This window comes from Hypomesus nipponensis, chromosome 22 (assembly GCF_054491055.1).
Source record: "Hypomesus nipponensis isolate SF chromosome 22, ASM5449105v1, whole genome shotgun sequence".
Classification (NCBI taxonomy): Eukaryota; Metazoa; Chordata; class Actinopteri; order Osmeriformes; family Osmeridae; genus Hypomesus; species Hypomesus nipponensis.
The window spans coordinates 3,499,193-3,516,659 of record NC_140382.1 but is presented as its reverse complement, the minus strand read 5'-3'; the positions used below and the strand labels follow the sequence as shown (position 1 = coordinate 3,516,659).

At 40.2% G+C, this 17,467-nt stretch overlaps 2 protein-coding genes across 5 annotated transcripts; one reads left to right on the top strand and one right to left on the bottom strand.

Moving 5' to 3' along the window:
* The first annotated feature begins 1,714 nt into the window (after positions 1-1,714).
* On the top strand, positions 1,715-12,987 carry spout1 (SPOUT domain containing methyltransferase 1). Its single transcript, XM_084686867.1, has 12 exons — positions 1,715-1,815; positions 1,902-1,941; positions 2,236-2,355; positions 2,576-2,735; positions 2,827-2,916; positions 3,023-3,072; positions 3,885-4,015; positions 4,302-4,374; positions 4,480-4,578; positions 4,688-4,790; positions 9,178-9,325; positions 12,288-12,987. Exons 1-12 carry the CDS (start codon positions 1,762-1,764, stop codon positions 12,354-12,356), a joined length of 1,137 nt encoding a protein of 378 aa, XP_084542993.1. The 5' UTR covers positions 1,715-1,761; the 3' UTR covers positions 12,357-12,987.
* On the bottom strand, positions 12,683-17,081 carry st6galnac6 (ST6 (alpha-N-acetyl-neuraminyl-2,3-beta-galactosyl-1,3)-N-acetylgalactosaminide alpha-2,6-sialyltransferase 6). Of its 4 annotated transcripts, none has more exons than XM_084686868.1 (6): positions 16,932-17,081; positions 16,355-16,442; positions 15,989-16,189; positions 14,687-15,096; positions 14,336-14,443; positions 12,683-13,969 (listed from the first exon to the last, which is right to left on the bottom strand). In XM_084686868.1, the coding sequence occupies exons 2-6, from the start codon at positions 16,376-16,378 to the stop codon at positions 13,783-13,785; spliced, it is 930 nt and encodes a 309-aa protein (XP_084542994.1). In that variant the 5' UTR covers positions 16,379-16,442; positions 16,932-17,081; the 3' UTR covers positions 12,683-13,782. The 4 variants fall into 4 exon arrangements, with proteins under 4 accessions (XP_084542994.1, XP_084542996.1, XP_084542995.1 ...); XM_084686870.1 differs by having other exon boundaries at positions 15,989-16,186; XM_084686869.1 differs by having other exon boundaries at positions 16,908-17,024.
* Between the last annotated feature and the right edge of the window lie 386 nt (positions 17,082-17,467).

Sequence of the window (17,467 nt, the reverse complement as noted above, 5' to 3'; positions counted from 1 at the left end):
TGCTCTGACATTCCGTTTCTGCTTCGGATGCCATCAAGCAGGATCTCTTGTCGTAGTCAGTCCTTCACTAACCAATCAGCATTTGTTAGCAGAATGCTAGCGTGTTATGGGCAACGACGACTTAACCTGTAAGAAATCGAAAGGAAATAAGTACTCGTTCATTTTCACTTTTCACTTTTTCACTTTTGACCTGTAATCCATGTTGAACATGCGAAAACTACAATCAAATCAGAGATTTATCAACGACAATCAGGCGAAAGAGACAAATTTAGCCGTTTAGCTCCATAGACTCCCATTCATTTTGCACTCGACCGCGATCACTCCCAGTGGAACTCTGGTGGAACTGCAACAAAATTCGGTACAATGGGGCTAAATAGGGAGTGGGCAGGCTCTCCTTAAACAGGCTCTGGTCTACACATAGAGTTAATATAACTAGAGACAGCTACTTCTGTCTTCCAAGATCTTCCAAGTAAGATCCCCATTCATTTCTATGAAAAGTGCTCAGTGGCGCAGTGAGGCAAGCGAGAGCTCCTAACGGACCGCACCATCTTTCCAGACCGACTCGTCCGGTCTTGAGCAGAAGCTTGTTTATAGCTCCGAAACTCATGCATGCTTGCAACTAGCTCTATACGTCATACTTTGCGACAACCAGTCGCGAGCTTGTGAGCTGGAGCTAAGGCATTGCAGAAAACTGTCAGAATGTGGTACAAGTCCGATCAAGAAGCAGATAGCCTACATGTGAGCTTTACGAAAATCAATACTATTAGTACTGTAGTATTATACGTGCAGGGCCTATACGTTGTTCTTTTTGCTTTGTGTTTATAGTTTAACTGCTATGTATTGTGTCGGATAAATAAACTTTAAACCTGAATATCTGGCTCCGTCGTTGTTCTAGCTTTGCAAAGCAAATTAAGCCTATACCTTTACTATTATAATGATGATGAGTGTTGTTTACAATTACTAGCTTATTGTTAATGCCATCGTTGTGGTGTTAACTGACTTAAAGCTCTAACAATATAACGACCATAAAAATATTGACGTTATCAGACATGATTTATTCATCTTTGTCTTTGCCTCAGAATAACATGTCAACTATATATAATGAAGCCGTAACATGCCACGATATTATAACTAATTAGATTAGGCTATAATTACGTTTGTCATGCCATGTGCATAATAGTGTTCATTACAAAATGGTTAAATCTGCTTTAAAATAACTTAAATTAACTCTACAAACAACCGTCATGTATGTGCAACCATTTGTAAAACTACAATAAAGGCAGGCAGCTGTAGATTATCAAATCCTTTCTCTCTGTTCTCATTCAGCTCAGGTAAATCAGCGATTTGCTGATGCTCCCTTTTGTGCTCGTTCATTGTTCGTATCCGCGAGCACGTTTCCAGGCAACTTTTCTTGACCTAAGCAAATAAATGGGCTGCTAGTTTACCCATTACGGATTGGTTTCAATCTTTGCAAAAATCAGGAAAAATTCTTATATGAGAAAGCTAGTAGTATGAGCCAGGTTCGAGAATCTAACCAAAATTATTGGGGGAGATAGTTTTCGATATGTTGACTGGAGTTAATAGAATAAAAACGACCGGACGAGTCGGGTAGAAAATCGGAAATGCAATACCAACTACATCCACCGGGGCCGTTGCCTCAAGCCGAGGGGTGGGGGCTTGGGTCTACACCTCTTATCGAAATGATCCTGACCCGGAAGTACTCTCTCAGTGTCGCTAAAAAGACAAAAAAGATTGTTCGAAATGTCGCGTGGAGATATGACTGAGAACGTAGCATATAAACGTGCCTCATCTGAGGTATGTTTCAAGAAACTTAAGGTCTTTGTTCATGTATTTTTAGCAGACGTATAGCATATAATGTATTCACGTATCTGTCTTTACAGGGTGACGAGAAAGTTGACTGGAAAAAAATTAAAGCTGAACGTGAGTGTCCCCCAGTTAACTAGCTCTACCTACCTAAAGGCTAAGGTTAATCTGTGGTTTTCTGAATAATGCTTAACTATCTAATTTGCTACCACCTATCATATACATGTGTGCGCGTGTGTGTGTGTCGATGTCTGAAAAGAGCATCTGCTCCTCCTGATTTCTGTATTTACTTTCTCACAGAACTTTAGGGCTCAGGTGTAATGTGGAATGCAAGCCTATACTGTATGCACATAATACACTTCTTACTCTGACTGCAAACCAATAATGAAGTTCCACTGTCCTGTATGGCAGGTAAGGAGTCGAAGAAACGTATTAAGGAGTCAAAGCTCATCCAACAGCTCGAGAAGCAGCAGCAGCAGCAGGAGGAGGAAGCCGAGAAGGCCAGGGGGAATAACTTGCAACAAACCAAAGGTAGTTTGTGAATCGTTTAAACCTTTATATATATCGCTCATGCATGTCTAACTAATGATAAACATGGTACCGGTGGATGGTGGTTTATGGTTGCTCGTAAATTTCTTCTCATGGGATTTCTATCTCTTTCAAATCCATGCATTTTGACGCTAAAGTAGCAGACCAGTGTTTTTGGTGTCTTGCCTGTAATCCTTGTCAATACATATTATTATATTCTCAGGGCGACAATACACTGTGACGGTAGCCCTGCCTGGGTCTGTCATGGACAATGCCCAGTCAACGGAACTCCGTACGTACCTGGCTGGACAGATTGCTAGAGCCTGCGGTGTTTTCTGTATTGATGAGATTGTCGTGTTTGACGAGCATGGAGAGGATGTCAGGTACATCTTTAGATGTAGTCCGTTCACTAAAGACCTATAATTCATGACAACTTGACCGTAAAACAATGCTGGTGTTTTTTGTTCTTTCCAGGAGTGTGGAAGGAGAATTTACAGGTGTTAAGAAGAAGGGCCAAGCCTGCATTCAGCTTGCTAGAATCCTTCAGTTCTTGGAATGTCCACAGTAAGAAGTATCCTATGAGATGACAGTCAAATATATACAAGGCTGTCTGAGTATTTATTTTTGAGAAGATTTCCCCCCTCCCTCTTTCTGCTTGTTTACCCACAAGGTATCTACGTAAATGTTTTTTCCCAAAACATCAGGATCTACAGTATGCTGGTGAGTTTGACAACAACCTTACGCCTGGAACACACAGGCTGTAAAGCGCTATGATCGGCAACGAATGGCGTAAGGCTGTTCACACTAGATGCTCATTTCTCTGCGCCGATCACCTTTCACCTCTGAACTTTCCTTTTTCACATTTAAAGCTGACATGGTACATACACATGGCATATATGTAGGACACTTAATATAGGCTATAACACGGGCGCCAAAAGGAAAAAGGCTGCGTTTTCACAGCCAACCGTGGCACTTTGCAGCCAGTGTGTTCCATGCGTATCACAGCTAGCACAGTATATGCAAAGGAGTAAATGCTATTCCAAGCACCACATGGGGTCGCTTGCGAGGAGCAAATGGGCAAATTCACGCGAATGTAGTCGCTGCCAGTGAATCTAGTGTACTCATCGACAGGCAATCAGGTGTAAATACCAAGGGCAAGTGGGCAACATTGCGTGAACTTTTGTCACAAATGAATTTAATTTTAGGTGACGAGCAAGAAGTAAATTGCATGTGTGTGAAAACAGCTGGGGGGGCTGCCCCTCAAAAACAATGTTAGGGTAACACTGCAGCCTCTAACCCACATGTGCCCTTATCTGATAATGTTTTGTATAATCGTATATACCTTTTTACAATGTTCTATTTGAAATAATCATTTTTTGTTGCACTGTCTTGTCACAAGACTTTTGGCATACTGTTAAACTCTAATACTCTTAAAACTGTTTACAGAAACTGCTGCACTTACCACTTTTGTACATTGCTTCAGATAAAAGCATATGCCAAATGAATAAATGTTAATGTCTGTGTGTATCCAGGCTTGCTCAATCCTCTGGACAGCCCACACCATATGAGGATAGATGAGGAGTCAGAGTACCGGGAAGGGGTGGTCCTCGACAGGCCCAGCAGACCAGGGAAGGGCTCCTTTGTCAACTGTGGAATGTGGAAGGTTAGGGATGCACCTTATAGTTTACCTGCAAGTAGGCTAGCATACACTAGACCTGGGATGAATAACTCAAGAACCATCCAATACATCTGTGTTGCTGATCTTGCCTGCCATGACATAATCAATGAGCTAGTCTTTAAAAAAACACAACTGAAATTACACACTGTATTTGAAAGCATTTCAAATTGTAACATTTGACCATGATCAGTTATTCACATCAAGGAGAACCACACTTAGTTGGTGTCTTCACTCAGTAGATGAAGGAACTAAAGCCAGTCTTCCTCTGTAGGAAGTGCAGATCGACAAGCAGCTGCAGCCTGGTCTACGAGTAACTGTCCACCTGAACAAGAACCAGAATAATGGTGATCTCTGGAGTTTTTCAGACAAAAAAAAAAAAACTTTCGTAAGGAGCATTTTATGTGAGGTGTGTGTTTCTCATAGTTCTAATTCCATCATAAATTCCACAGAGAGCCGTATATACAAAGGTGTGGTAGTGGCCCCTCATGTACCACGCTCACAAGGAGGGCTGTACTGGGGATACAGTGTTCGTCTAGCATCGGGTCTCAGTATGTATGACACACAGGTTAAACACACAAACTTATCACACACATGCAATACTTTCTCAGTATGTACACAATGTTTAGTTCACACTATTTGTTTTGAATGTAACTACAGGTACTGTTTTCACTGAGTGTCCATACAAAGAGGGCTATGACCTGACCATTGGCACATCAGAGAAAGGATGGAACATTGACCAGGCTTCTATCAAACCCTTCAAGTGAGCTTCCTAATCAAATTCCAGGGGCCAAATGTACAAAGGCACATACGCATTAAATGGGCGCAGAAACGTGTTCAGGTGTTTCTACAGTTTCAGATTTATGAAGAAGCACGTGGCATTAGAATCTATGTACCTCTGCACACTTTAGAACCCATGCGTAGACCACCTATGCTATATTATTAGATGTGATACGGTGAGACAGAGGGACCAAACGTAGGCAAGAAAGTACATGCATTACAAATGACTACGGGTGTAACGATACACTGAGCTCACGATTCAATACGTATCACAATACTGGGTGTACAATATGTATCACAATATTTTGAGCAACATTTATTAAATATTTTCAATAATTTTCTCTTATTGTACATACAATTTAGTTAACTCCGTTCAAGCGATTTCTGTGAATGCAATGAAGGCACGCATGACGCAGGTGCAGAGTAGGTCGTGTGGTGTTAGCTCAACGAATAAGATCAAACGGACGTTGTATTGTAAAAATATTGCCATAACTGTACGATACATTCTTTAAAAATGTTGTATTGAGATATATTCCACAATATATATCGTTACACCCCTATAAATGACAGTTTTACTTACAGTTCTACTTTACTACAATGGGAGTAAATTGTATAGGCTATCTATAAATTATGCCAATTATCTCGCTTTAACCTGTATTTAGCCTAAAAAGAAAATGTGTGAATTTGGGCCACAAATGAGCTATGCCAAATGTGATAATTGGCATATATTATCTGCTTTAACGCTTTTGGAAGACAACGCCAATGGGTGATAAAGGCGTGCAGGAGTTCAGGGATCGTGCAGATTTATTGGCCCACGATGATGACTGACGGTTGATAAATCGTAATAGATTTCCGAGGGCCACTCTTTTGGATCTTTGTACTGAGTGAGCAGGCTGTGTGTTGGAATGCCCTCAAGCAAATCGACCGTTTCCATTTTTCTGCATATGTATACTTTTACAGATGAATTTACAGAGTTTGATACATTTGACCCCTGGTCACCCCGTTCTTTTCCACATTAATTTGAGTGCAAATATTGTTTTTTGAGCTTCATGTAAAACGTTGGCCTCATGTTGTTATTATGTTTGACAGAGATGCTCCGATCAGGTTTTTTGGTGCCGATTACTGAAATCAGTATCACCGATCACGGTGTCGACTCCCTAACCGCTCAACCATCTGACCTCCTGAATTGACAACCATCCGTTCTATTGCAGGGAACGTGCAACATTCCAGTCCATTTAACGTTTTCACTCGTTTGATAGCTGGTGCTAGCTAGCTTGTTGTTTTCGTCAAAAAAAGTACTTATTTAGCATCAATTTTAACAGACCGGGAAGGCAACATGTATAGTATTCTACCTGCGCGCTTTGCTGTCTCGGGAATGTCACACAAGTGAACACGTTAAATAATAGAGTAGAATAAATTGGTTTAAATAAGCCTAAATACAAAACTTCCTACCTAGTAACCAGTATAGCAACCATGACAGTTTCCTGCTAGCACGCGTAGATATCTCAGGAATTTAAGGTCGGCATAGCGACGGACGCGTCCTTGCTTTGGAACAGCATTGTGACGTCAGGTAGGACACTATTTGGCCTGACAGAACCAGACTTTTATATATGGGGTGGCCAAGGGGTGGCCAGGGCTACATCAGGGAGTCCACAGACCAAGACTGAAAATGTGTGTGTAACGTTATACCCTGGCATCTAAGCAGTGTAAAGTATTCATATGATTGCTGATGAGAAATAGAAATTCAAATTCACTTAAGCCTGAGTTCTTCAGTGTGGTCTAGTATGGTCCATTAGGGTTACTTTAATCAAATTCCACATTTACTATGAATAGACTGTGTCTGTACATCTGAATTGCAACTAATTTCTTTCTTATACACACTGTACTGTAGGCTACTCACAAACTGGAGAGACTTTGGTCACTGTTTTCATGAATATATAATCTGGGTCAAACCAGGTTAGAGGTTAGACCCTTCTTTTACATCAAAACATAACTATTAGTGTATACACAAAAAATGCCACAGCCATCAAAACAAGAACGCTCATGAATCAACAACCAACATTTTAAAGTGAGGCGTAATCGGAAAAAAAACTTGTGTAGGCTTATGTGTGGCCTACTGTGACTGCATGTGACTGACTGCCTAGTGTGCTCTGACCTGCTGCCTGTAGTCTTGGGGAGGGAACTGCTCTGAGGTGTTGGGGTGGTGCAAGGATTTGTTAGCGACAACATCATATTAAAGCTTGCGATTGTGATGAACATAAGGTCGTAACAGCACCTCTTTTCAGCAACAGCTTTATAGCAAATCCTGCTTTACATTGTCCCAGATTTTCAAAACTGTCCTCTGTGAAATGGTTCGAGCAAATGTGTAATTGAGGGTCAAACTGCACAGGGATCTTCTCATAGACAAACATCACAGCCCGTCGAGTGTTTGGTTCCTTAGGAAGACTCTGAAAAGTGTTAGCTTTCGCTGTACAGACTGGAACACTGCATTTACGATGGTCCATTTTCAATATCCTTTAAAACGTCCAAACGTTCACCTTTGTAATTCCCGTGGAAGTACACAGAGCAGCGCGCAGCTAAACTAGTGTCGGAGTGTCGGCCAGAACACCAGAGGGCTGGTTTGTATGTAAATGTTGGGGCGTGACAAAGGTGATGCTACATTTGTGATGTCACAAATTCAGCTTTTTCTAAACCGATCGTTTTACAGGTGCAGTTTCAAGTTGTGAGATTTAGATAGGATGGGAGTCAGTGGCTGAGCGGTTAGGGAATTGGGCTAGTAATCTGAAGCAGTAATCTGCCAGTTCGATTCCCGGCTGTGCAAAATGACATTGTGTCCTTGGGCAAGGCACTTCACCCTACTTGCCTCGGGAATGTTCCTGTACTTACTGTAAGTCGCTCTGGATAAGAGCGTCTGCTAAATGACTAAAATGTAGGAAAGAGGTGTTAATGGACTTTGAGGTTCATTGTATGTCCATTTTACCCACTGAACTGTCGTTATTCACATTTACATGACATTTAGTCATTTAGCAGACGCATTTAGCTGACTCCCAGGTTATTCACTATGACAAGGTAAAATCGGTTTTTGCAATCAATGACTCCTGTAAACAACATGATCCTCGATAGTGATAGTGTACCTGGAGGAAAGCAAGCAACAATAATATAATTCGCAGCGAGTACAAGTAGTTGAATCAGTTACAACTAGCCAACAAGTGCAACAAGTCACTCAATAGGTGTCAATGTGTTCCTGGAGGAAATTAACATCTGATCCAACAAATCTTTCCGTTGTACTCCCGGAACAAGTGCGTCTTCAGCCTTTTTTTTAAGGTGGAGAGACGGTCAGTATCTCTGATGGAGGTGGGGAGATTATTCCACCATTGGGGGGCTAGACAGAAGAAGAGCTTGCGTTGGGAGTGGGCGCTCTTGAAAGTTGGGACCACCAGACGGTTGTCAGAAGATGACCGTTTTAATCTGTCACAGTATTGGACACAGTATAAGATGGTGTAGGCAATGTTGTTGAGGAGCACTTTTTGTCATTTTTGACGAAATAAACATCTTGATAGCAACCAATGCATCTAAAGGTTTGACGGTAATATGACATCGATCCAACATCTGTGGGTGATTGGACAAGCTACCAGTCTATCAACCTACCTACTAGCACGCACTCTGCCCCTGCACTGGACTGATAACTTACTGTATCTAACTTTACTGCAGCCAGCTGTTGATAGCTCACCAGCAATAGGTTAAAACTATATTATAATAATACTAACATGCCTGCTGTTGTGGATATCTATTACGATTTATCAACCAGTCGTCATTGTGGGCCAATAAATCTGTACGATCCCTGAACTCCTGCTTGCCCTAATCACCCATTGGCGATGTCCTCCAAAAGTGTTAAAGCAGCAATTACGCACCAATAGTACTGTATATGCCAAATATCAAATTTTTCAAATGTGCAAATTCACTTTTTTTCTTTCTGGCTAAATAGGCTAAAGCAAGATCATTGGCATAATTTATAGATGGCCTACAATTTACTCCCATTGTAGATCAACTAAAACTGTCATTTGTAATGCATGCACTTTCTTTCCACCTTTTAAGTCACTTTGTCACCGTATCACATCTCAAAACATAGTGTACGCATGGGTTCTAAAGTGCACAAAGGTAAGCATGATTCTCACGCCTAGTTTTTTTCATAAATCTGAAACTGTGTAGAAACACCTGAACACGTTTCTGTGCCCATTTTTATGCGTACGCATCTCTGTACATTTAACCCCAGAAGCCTTGTCCAAAGAACATGTTATGGTTTGGGTTTAGGCTGGTTCTGAAATGCTTGTCTTTTTTGATGGCTGTCTACAATTCTGTCTTCCTCTCAGGCACTTACTGGTGGTATTTGGAGGGCTGCAGGGCCTGGAGGCCAGTGTGGACGCAGACCAGAACCTGGACGTGACAGACCCCAGCCTGTTGTTTGATCTCTACCTGAACACCTGTCCTTCACAGGGCAGTAGGACCATACGCACAGAGGTGTGTGTGTATGTGTGTGTGAGATGACAACTAGTAGTGGTGTTGAGCTCAAAGCTGTGCTCACAAACGATATAGACCTTTCGATACAATGGGTATTGATATAAACGTGTCGAGCGTGGCTTCAAACTGGCATGTGTAAGTGGAGACATACACTGTGTGCACAATTATTAGGCAAGTTGTATTTTTGAGGATTCATTTTATTATTGAACAATCACAGTTCTCTTGGTCAATCCAAAATGTCAATAAACCTCAATCCTGAATATTTAAGAAAGTAAAAGTGAAGTTTTGGCTTTCTTAGGAGAATATCTATGTGTGCACAATTATTGGGCAACTAAAATAAAAACTTGTTTATCTCCATCTGTTACAGTGAGAATGATAAACAACTCAAATAAACATTTCTGACATTTCCCCAAAAAATCAGTGACCAATATAGCCACCCATCTTTTCAATATCAGTAATAAGCTTTCCATTCATGGGGTTTGTCAGTTTCTTGATCTGTTGACGATCAACGTTTTGTGCAGCAGCAACCACAGCCTCCTAGACACTGTTCAGAGAAGGGTACTGTTTTCCTTCACTGTAAATCTTGTTTAAGAAGGCTCAACAAGTCCATAGAGTTTAGGTCAGGTGAGAAGGGGGCCATGTCATTATTCTTTCATCCTTAAGGCCTTTACTGGCTAGCCACGCAGTGGAGTACTTAGATGCATGGGATGGAGCATTGTCCTGCATACAAAATCATGGTCTTTTTGAAAGATGCAGACTTTTCTTGCGACCCTGTTGACTGTTTCCAACAAAACGTTTGGTTCTGTGATCCCACCCCAATATCTTAGCAATTTCAAGAGTGCTGCATCCCTCTGAAAGACTAACATTTTTGACTTTTCAGAGTCGGTTACTATTGAATAAATGCTGCAGCGTTTATTAAATAACATTCATTTTTGGTGCAGCGTTTATTTGAGGGCGGCCTTTATTTGAGGGCGGCGTTTAATTAGTAAGAGATTTCGTGAATTGTAGCTGCAGTAAAGCCATAGACAACTTTGTTGCTGGCATTGTGACAAATGAATCGTGCAGCTAAAAACACAAGTTTAATTTACCACCACTGACCTCCTTGTCTATTCTTTGTCTATGAGTGCAGCAACCCCCTTTCTCATTGGCTATCAATTTGGTGTGCTTTGGTAGTACAACTGTCTCAAATACAAGTGTTCTACATTTTGTAGAAATCTGAAGTAGCATGCCGAAACATTCATACATGTTAGCTTTCAAACAGAAAGCTGTGCAGAAAGTTATGTACATGTGTAATAAATACTAGGGATGACTATAACCAATTAAATAACCATTTTCAGATTTTTTTGGGTGCAGCGTTTATTTGAGGGCGGCGTTTACTCAAAGACATAATATCTCTTTTGGCCCATTTTGCCTGAGGACAAGAAGCTGCCTATTAATTATGCACACCTTCTTATAGGGTGTTGATCTCCTTAGGCCACATCCTCCCTCATTACACAAATATCACCTGAAATGCTTAAATCCAATAAGCATTCAAGTTTATACAGCTTGGAGTTGAAAAATATGCATTAAAATGATTTTGTCAAAATACTCACTTTCCTAATAATTGTGCGCAGAGTGTATTTACGGATGCTATGAAATACATTAATCGACAGAGCCAGAATGACACTACTGGATCACAATTTAACCAAATCTATTCCAATTATGTAAAATCTAACTACAAATGCCAGAAACATCAATCCCATGCTTTTCTCAAAGGCTGGTTAGTTTGTCAGCAAAAAAAAATAGCTTGAGTGCAAGCACTGTAGAGAATTATTTTCTTAAATAAAAATCTTTTGATTAATTCCCAGTTGACCAGTTCTGAAATCAACACCTTTCATTGTTCATGCAAGCACATATCTCTGGTCATTTTTTTTGCCAGCCTTCATATGTGGACATCCTTTTCCCAGTTGCACGAGCGTCCCAACACTTCAGCCCCTGGACTACAATATCAATAATAATGTATTCATTTAGCAAATGCTTGCTCTAAGGTGTATTAAGGAGGTAGTATTGATCCCACAGCCTTACTCTAAGTCAGCGCTCTTGCCACTAAACAATACTAGCCTGATGTTGTCATACTCATAATTCTAGTCATATGACTCTGATAACTCTCTGTTGGGCTGTGAGTATGGGGCGTGTTTCAACCAAACTTGTAAAACAAATGCCTCTTTGCTCATTTGGTTAGACCTACAACCAATCAGAGCAACGTAATATGTTGTTTGTTGAAAACAAAGTCAACCCAAGCGCTCTTGGGTTGACGTTCTACGTTTGGTGACGTGGTTGATTACGTTACTGTTGATCATCTGTCCATCATCCTATAAAGCCCGCCCTGACAATTTCATTGGTCCGAACAGCTCCTGACTATCGTTAGGACTTGACATCACTTGATTCCTTCATACTCTCGATAGTCACCATACCATGAACTGACCAGTAGATCTCCCTATGGAGAGGATGTATCAAACTCTTTGAAAAAGCGAAACTTTGACACAATTGTTTCAAATGGCTTGTTGCTTCGGAAAGGTTTTCCGGGTCATTTCCCCCATCTTTAACGACAAGTCTACTTGGAATACATTGCAAAAATGCTTTTTTTTACTCCCAATGAGTCACATTTTGGAGGAAAAGGATTTCCATGACTTTAAAAATAGTTTCTATAAATTAACTAGATGTACATATTAAAAGAGAGTATAACATACACTTTTGTTATCTATGCTATTATTATTTCATGAATTTACATGGACATTCCCATGTCCCAGATTTAACATTTCCAGGCCAGGAAATCACTGTCAATTCTGACTTTCTCATGTTTTGTGTGACTATGGAAACCTTTTAGTATAGTTCATAGATCCAATGTCTGTCTGTCATCTTGTGTCTTGTGATCTAAACTTGTTTGTCCCGCTGTTCTGATCCACAATGTCTGATTCCACAGGAAGCCATCTTAATCTCTATGGCTGGACTGAGACAGAAAATCAGCGTTGCATTCACAATCAGTTCATAACAGAAAGGTGACAACTGAATTCCTCGACAAGATGAACCTGGTCACAGTTCTTCAAAGGGAGTCATGACTGGCAACTGACCCCAGGGGCATTGGCTAACATTGTGTTCTGGAATTTACTATCATTTGCTCTGTACATTACCAGAATACCTATCATGTGAAAACAATCTCATACATGAATTGTGGTATTTCTTTAAGCCCAAAACATGTTGCATTGTATCTCTTGTTCATGGGATGGGGATGGAATTTTTTGTTTCACAGAAAGACCCGCTGTTAATAGTACTATGCTTAAGACCTTTTAAGGATAATATGTAAATAAAAGTTAAATGCATTGGTACATAACATTTATAAAGAATAACAGAATATAACAACACATATACACCTATAAATAATGTAACATTCAGTTGTACCATTCAATATTTGCATGCCCCGGGATGCTACACAGCAAGTCACAAGTCAAGCTGATGAGGCAACATGTTTGTGCTTCCATTTTGTGATTTCAAACAGCAAATACCTAATAAAACATTAAAATTCAGTGGTGTAAATGCCCGAGGGCCCATTCCAAACTTTAATTAAAACTAGTTTTAACAGTATCTAGAGACAGAACAAATAAAACACAGTGCCATAACTCTTATCTTTGTCTTAGTTAATCATTTATGGTCCATATTCGAAAGATTTGGACCAGTATGTGAGTGGAGAAGATGATATGGGGCCTTTGAGTGAGACAAAATATATTGCATCTAAACATTGCCTTAATATAGCACCAAATTGTTAATTGACATTCAACAGGCATTGTGTTTCCACATGATTGGCATATCAGTTACATTATACTATTAGTACACCCGGCAGGCTCTGGCATTAACTATTTAAACATTTGACTTGATCTTGGCTTATACAATCCGCCGAGATAAGTGGGAATCATTTCTTAAATATTTTTAAATGCTTTGTGGCAAGAAAAACAAAACAAACATTAGAAACATATATATTCATTCTGAAATCATACAGTATGAATTCCTGTTCATTCTATTTACAAAAACACTTCATTTGTCAGATCCCCATTACCTTGTTGAATACAGTGAATAATAGTTGAACTTGGTACTCTGTTTTTATAGCTTTCATGAGAATGAAAACATTAAAAAGTATCTGTTTACACAGTTAGAGCTTTTACATTACAAGTTTGAAAAGGAAGAACGCCTTAATTGTCTCACACATTTAGTCATTTAGCAGACGCTCTTATCACAAGATCTCACACAGGAGGTAGTTCCCAACAAAGATGGCCACTTACTACCATGCTGTGGGGTAGAAGCAATACAGCTGATTCAATTCAACACAAGTAGTCCACAGCTGCATGTCCAGACTTTTGTGTGATCATCTCTGCTATTTTACATAATGGGGATTATAACTGCCTATCCCTTTGTTCCGACTCCCATCACCAGGTGGGGTGAGTGAAGGTGATGTTGTACTGCTTGGCCCAGCGAGCGAACACGTGTTTCTCTGTGATGAAACGATGGTGGGGGCCCCTCCGACTCCTTTCATTCTGGAGGTACATTACACATTCGTCTGGCCCTCTGGGTTTGTAATAGTGGTAGGGCATCTTCTTAGGCTGAGGTTTCCGTCTGGATGGGGAAAGATTAAAAATTGACACATTGGTAATACTCTGTAGATAGGCAAGTATGGCATTTCTCAAGACACCAACCTCTAGAGGTGGCAGAGATCTGTCACCCCAGTGACACTCAATTGATACATGTACTATAGCCTGGAGCACTTATCTGGGACTGATTATGCTGAGTGTAAAATGAAAGTGCTGCTTGTCATGACAGGGGATTATTTTATAACGATCAGCATGGCTGATTAACCAATTGCTCAGAGATGGCAGCAAACTCATGATTACACACAAAAAAAACGAATGGCTCTGTAATTGCTTCTTATTCATAAAACATCCCTCATTAGTATACCAAGAGTTCCTTTGTCTATGTACTTACCCACAGTGGCTAGAAGGGACCATGCCATAGACTTTAATGTTGTCACAGATCTCTATGGCAATCACCATGGTGAACCACCCAGTGCTTAGCCATGACTGAGACTTCTGTCTGTTAAAGTGCAGAGAAAGTCCTGTCTGTGACTCATGTTTTAAATGTATTCCTTTGAAGAATACATTTGTTTTAACCCTGAACATTTTTATTTGATGAAAAACATGATTTCAAGTACATTACAAGAACAAGTGTTGTCTCTGCATTTATATTGTATCTATACAGTATACTTGTGTATAATAAACAATAAATTAATACAGATTTATCATCTTCGTAGTGTCCCTATTTTGTTGTTTTCCCTACCTGTCTCGTCCCGTCTCCTTCTGAAATAAGTTGTCAAACTTTCGCATTTTATTGGGTGCAATGGCGAAGCTGGATAGGTTACTGTAAGTCATGCTGACCCTCTGAATCAGACGATACAAGGTGCCTTTGGCCTCCTTTCCTATCTTGGTAGGAGGACCCCAGAATATGACTACCGTGTTTCCCATCCGGTTCAGGAACTCTCCTGGCCGCCGGGCCACCCGGAACACACTAGAGTGGGCCACCACCCTGAGAGAGGTTCGATTTCCTACGTCGGCCTCATACCCAAAGGTAGGGGCGTCGTTCATGCGGATCACACACTCTGTGCGGTCAATTTCCGGTCCAGAACTGGTGCCGAGGACATGGCTGGAGCTGGTCACCAGGGCACAGTGGTGGCAGTGTAGGGTCATGTTCTACAGAAAGGGGGTATGGAGGACAACTCCCCTTAGAACAGGATGGTCCAACCAAGATCTACCCTCATCCTTTAGATTTTTGCTCTAATGCCAGTTGTATCAAACAATTATGCTTGTCGAAGAGCTAATTATTCAAATTAGGTATGTTGGATTAGGGTTGGAAGGGAAACATAAGGACATACTTGGAACAGTAGGGTATTCTTGCCTCAAAAAACAATACAGTTTTATAACCTTGCATAACACATTCAGCTCAGGCATGTGCACATACAGTAACTGTGCCAACACTTTTTTAGAACTCATGCCTGCCTATCAGATATAAATGCTGGCATATTTATCCAATCTTACTGCAGGTTAGGTTTACCTCATGAACATTGGGCCCCTGTGTCTACTGTCTACCCCAGATGAAGTGTGAGGAAGAGGAGAAACCCCTCAAATCAAATCCAATAGCAAATTATTAATTTGTTTCCGATAATGTTTCAGATTCCCCAAATGTAAAATATAACATAAGCCTCTGATATTAACCCTGTGTGGTTCTCGCACATTTTTTTTGGCATGATCAAACATTTAACATGTTTTTTTTATTTTACTTGGTAGTAATGTTTTACTACCAAGTAAAAAAATTAACAAATAAATAGACCACCACTTGGTCTAACATTTACAGTCAATTAGTCTACATTCTGTAATTTCTAACCATTTCTAATCCACTAGCCACATAATTTGACCCCAGCAGCATGAGCAGGGTTGAGTTAAAACTTGTGGATGTTCTAAAAATAGTTCTGACCCCAACCAACTGTGTTGCATTCTCTTTCAATGCTTCAATTAGTTATTTAGCAGCCCACCACAGTATTAATAGTACAGAGAGACAAAAGAAAACAAGTGCTTTCTGTCCTACCTTATTCCCATACATGGCCACATAGCCATCTTTTCCAGCCCATTTCCTCAAGTCAGTGGTCTTGATGGAGTGGTGGTTGGTGGCCACGTGGAAGGGTCCATAGATTATCTCACTCCCGTTGTTGGAGCTGTAGAGGATAAGGAGTGTCATCAGGAGGAAGATGGCCCCAAAGATCACCATCCTCTGGCTCTGCTGCCCCTGCTGAGCAGATAACCGATTGCAAACACGATTACTGTCAGAGGAGGAATTTAACCCCAGAGGCACAACTGATCATATTCACAGTAGGCTACAGTAATATACAGTATCTTAACTTGTCTGTCAAAGAGACACATAGATCTATTAGCCACTCCCAGAAGTCCATCTTACCTTATCAACCAGCCTCTGCCCCATATTTGAAAATGAAGCTTACATCACATGTAGCTACATCCCATTGTATGTGAGTGTGTCATCACACCTGAAAAGAAATATGGATTATGAACATAAACCCGTTTAGACATTGAGTAACATCAAATAATTTATTATTGAGAAACTGTTGAGCAGGCAATGCACACGGGCATATCCTACTATTACAGAACCGTTTTCTGCATTTTTACATCACTAACAGGCCATGAACAGCCAAGTAGCCTATAGATTGACAAAAGAAAATTGGCGTTGCTGACTAACACATTGGATACACAAAATAAACGTGCATATTCTTAAGTATTGCGTACAAAATCCAAACTCCCCGAAACCTAGCATTTTTTAACGGTCCAAAACGCGAAAGATTGTAGTTGTATTGCTAAAGTAGAACACTGACGCAGATTCTCTATCGGTCTTGCTGGTCATGTAGCTCAATGCACAATTAATAGCTTTATTCTCAATGTATTCTATCATTTCTTTATACTATGTTTAAAGAAAAAAGAGTTTAAAATCTAGTTACTTCATAATCGATGGCATCGCTCACCTATTCAGCGATGCATTTGTACGTATTCCACGCATTCTTGAAATCTGATCTATCGACTGCTCTCCCATATTGTCCATGTAGGAGGGAACTCGATTACGTCATCAAAACAGCCTCATTGCAGTGAAAAAACCATAGTGGGCCAAAAAAAAAAAAACATAGTGGCAATTAGGGTCAATTTGCAGTCGCAGAAAACGAGTTGCAGTCGCAGAAAAAGATTAGCAGGAGCACAAAGTGTGCAAAAATAATTAACATAACACTTTTACGGATACAAAACTATTTCTGCTCCTGCAAATCGCTTTCTGCTCCTGCAAATCTTGTTCTGTATGGAAGCAAATCGTGACCAAAATTCAAATGAAAATGCATTTCCAGAAATGCCTTTTCATTTTAAGAATGTGGCTGCATTATTTGACTTGAATAAAATGAGTAATCAATCATTCTATTTGTATTTTAATTTTCTTCTTTAAGACTGCTCATTCTTTCACTTAATTAAAATGAAAACAAAAAAGACATTTGAATTTAATTTTCAAAATATGCCC

Coding starts and splice junctions, on each gene's coding strand:
- st6galnac6 (XM_084686868.1), bottom strand. CDS start 16,378: ATGGGGCAGAGGCTGGTTGATAAG. Junction 15,097..15,988: donor TGGCCATGTATGGGAATAAG/GTAGGACAGAAA, acceptor CCCTTTCTGTAG/AACATGACCCTACACTGCCA. Junction 14,444..14,686: donor AAGGAGACGGGACGAGACAG/GTAGGGAAAACA, acceptor GCACTTTAACAG/ACAGAAGTCTCAGTCATGGC.
- spout1 (XM_084686867.1), top strand. CDS start 1,762: ATGTCGCGTGGAGATATGACTGAGAACGTAGCATATAAACGTGCCTCA. Junction 4,016..4,301: donor TCAACTGTGGAATGTGGAAG/GTTAGGGATGCA, acceptor CTTCCTCTGTAG/GAAGTGCAGATCGACAAGCA. Junction 4,579..4,687: donor TCGTCTAGCATCGGGTCTCA/GTATGTATGACA, acceptor ATGTAACTACAG/GTACTGTTTTCACTGAGTGT.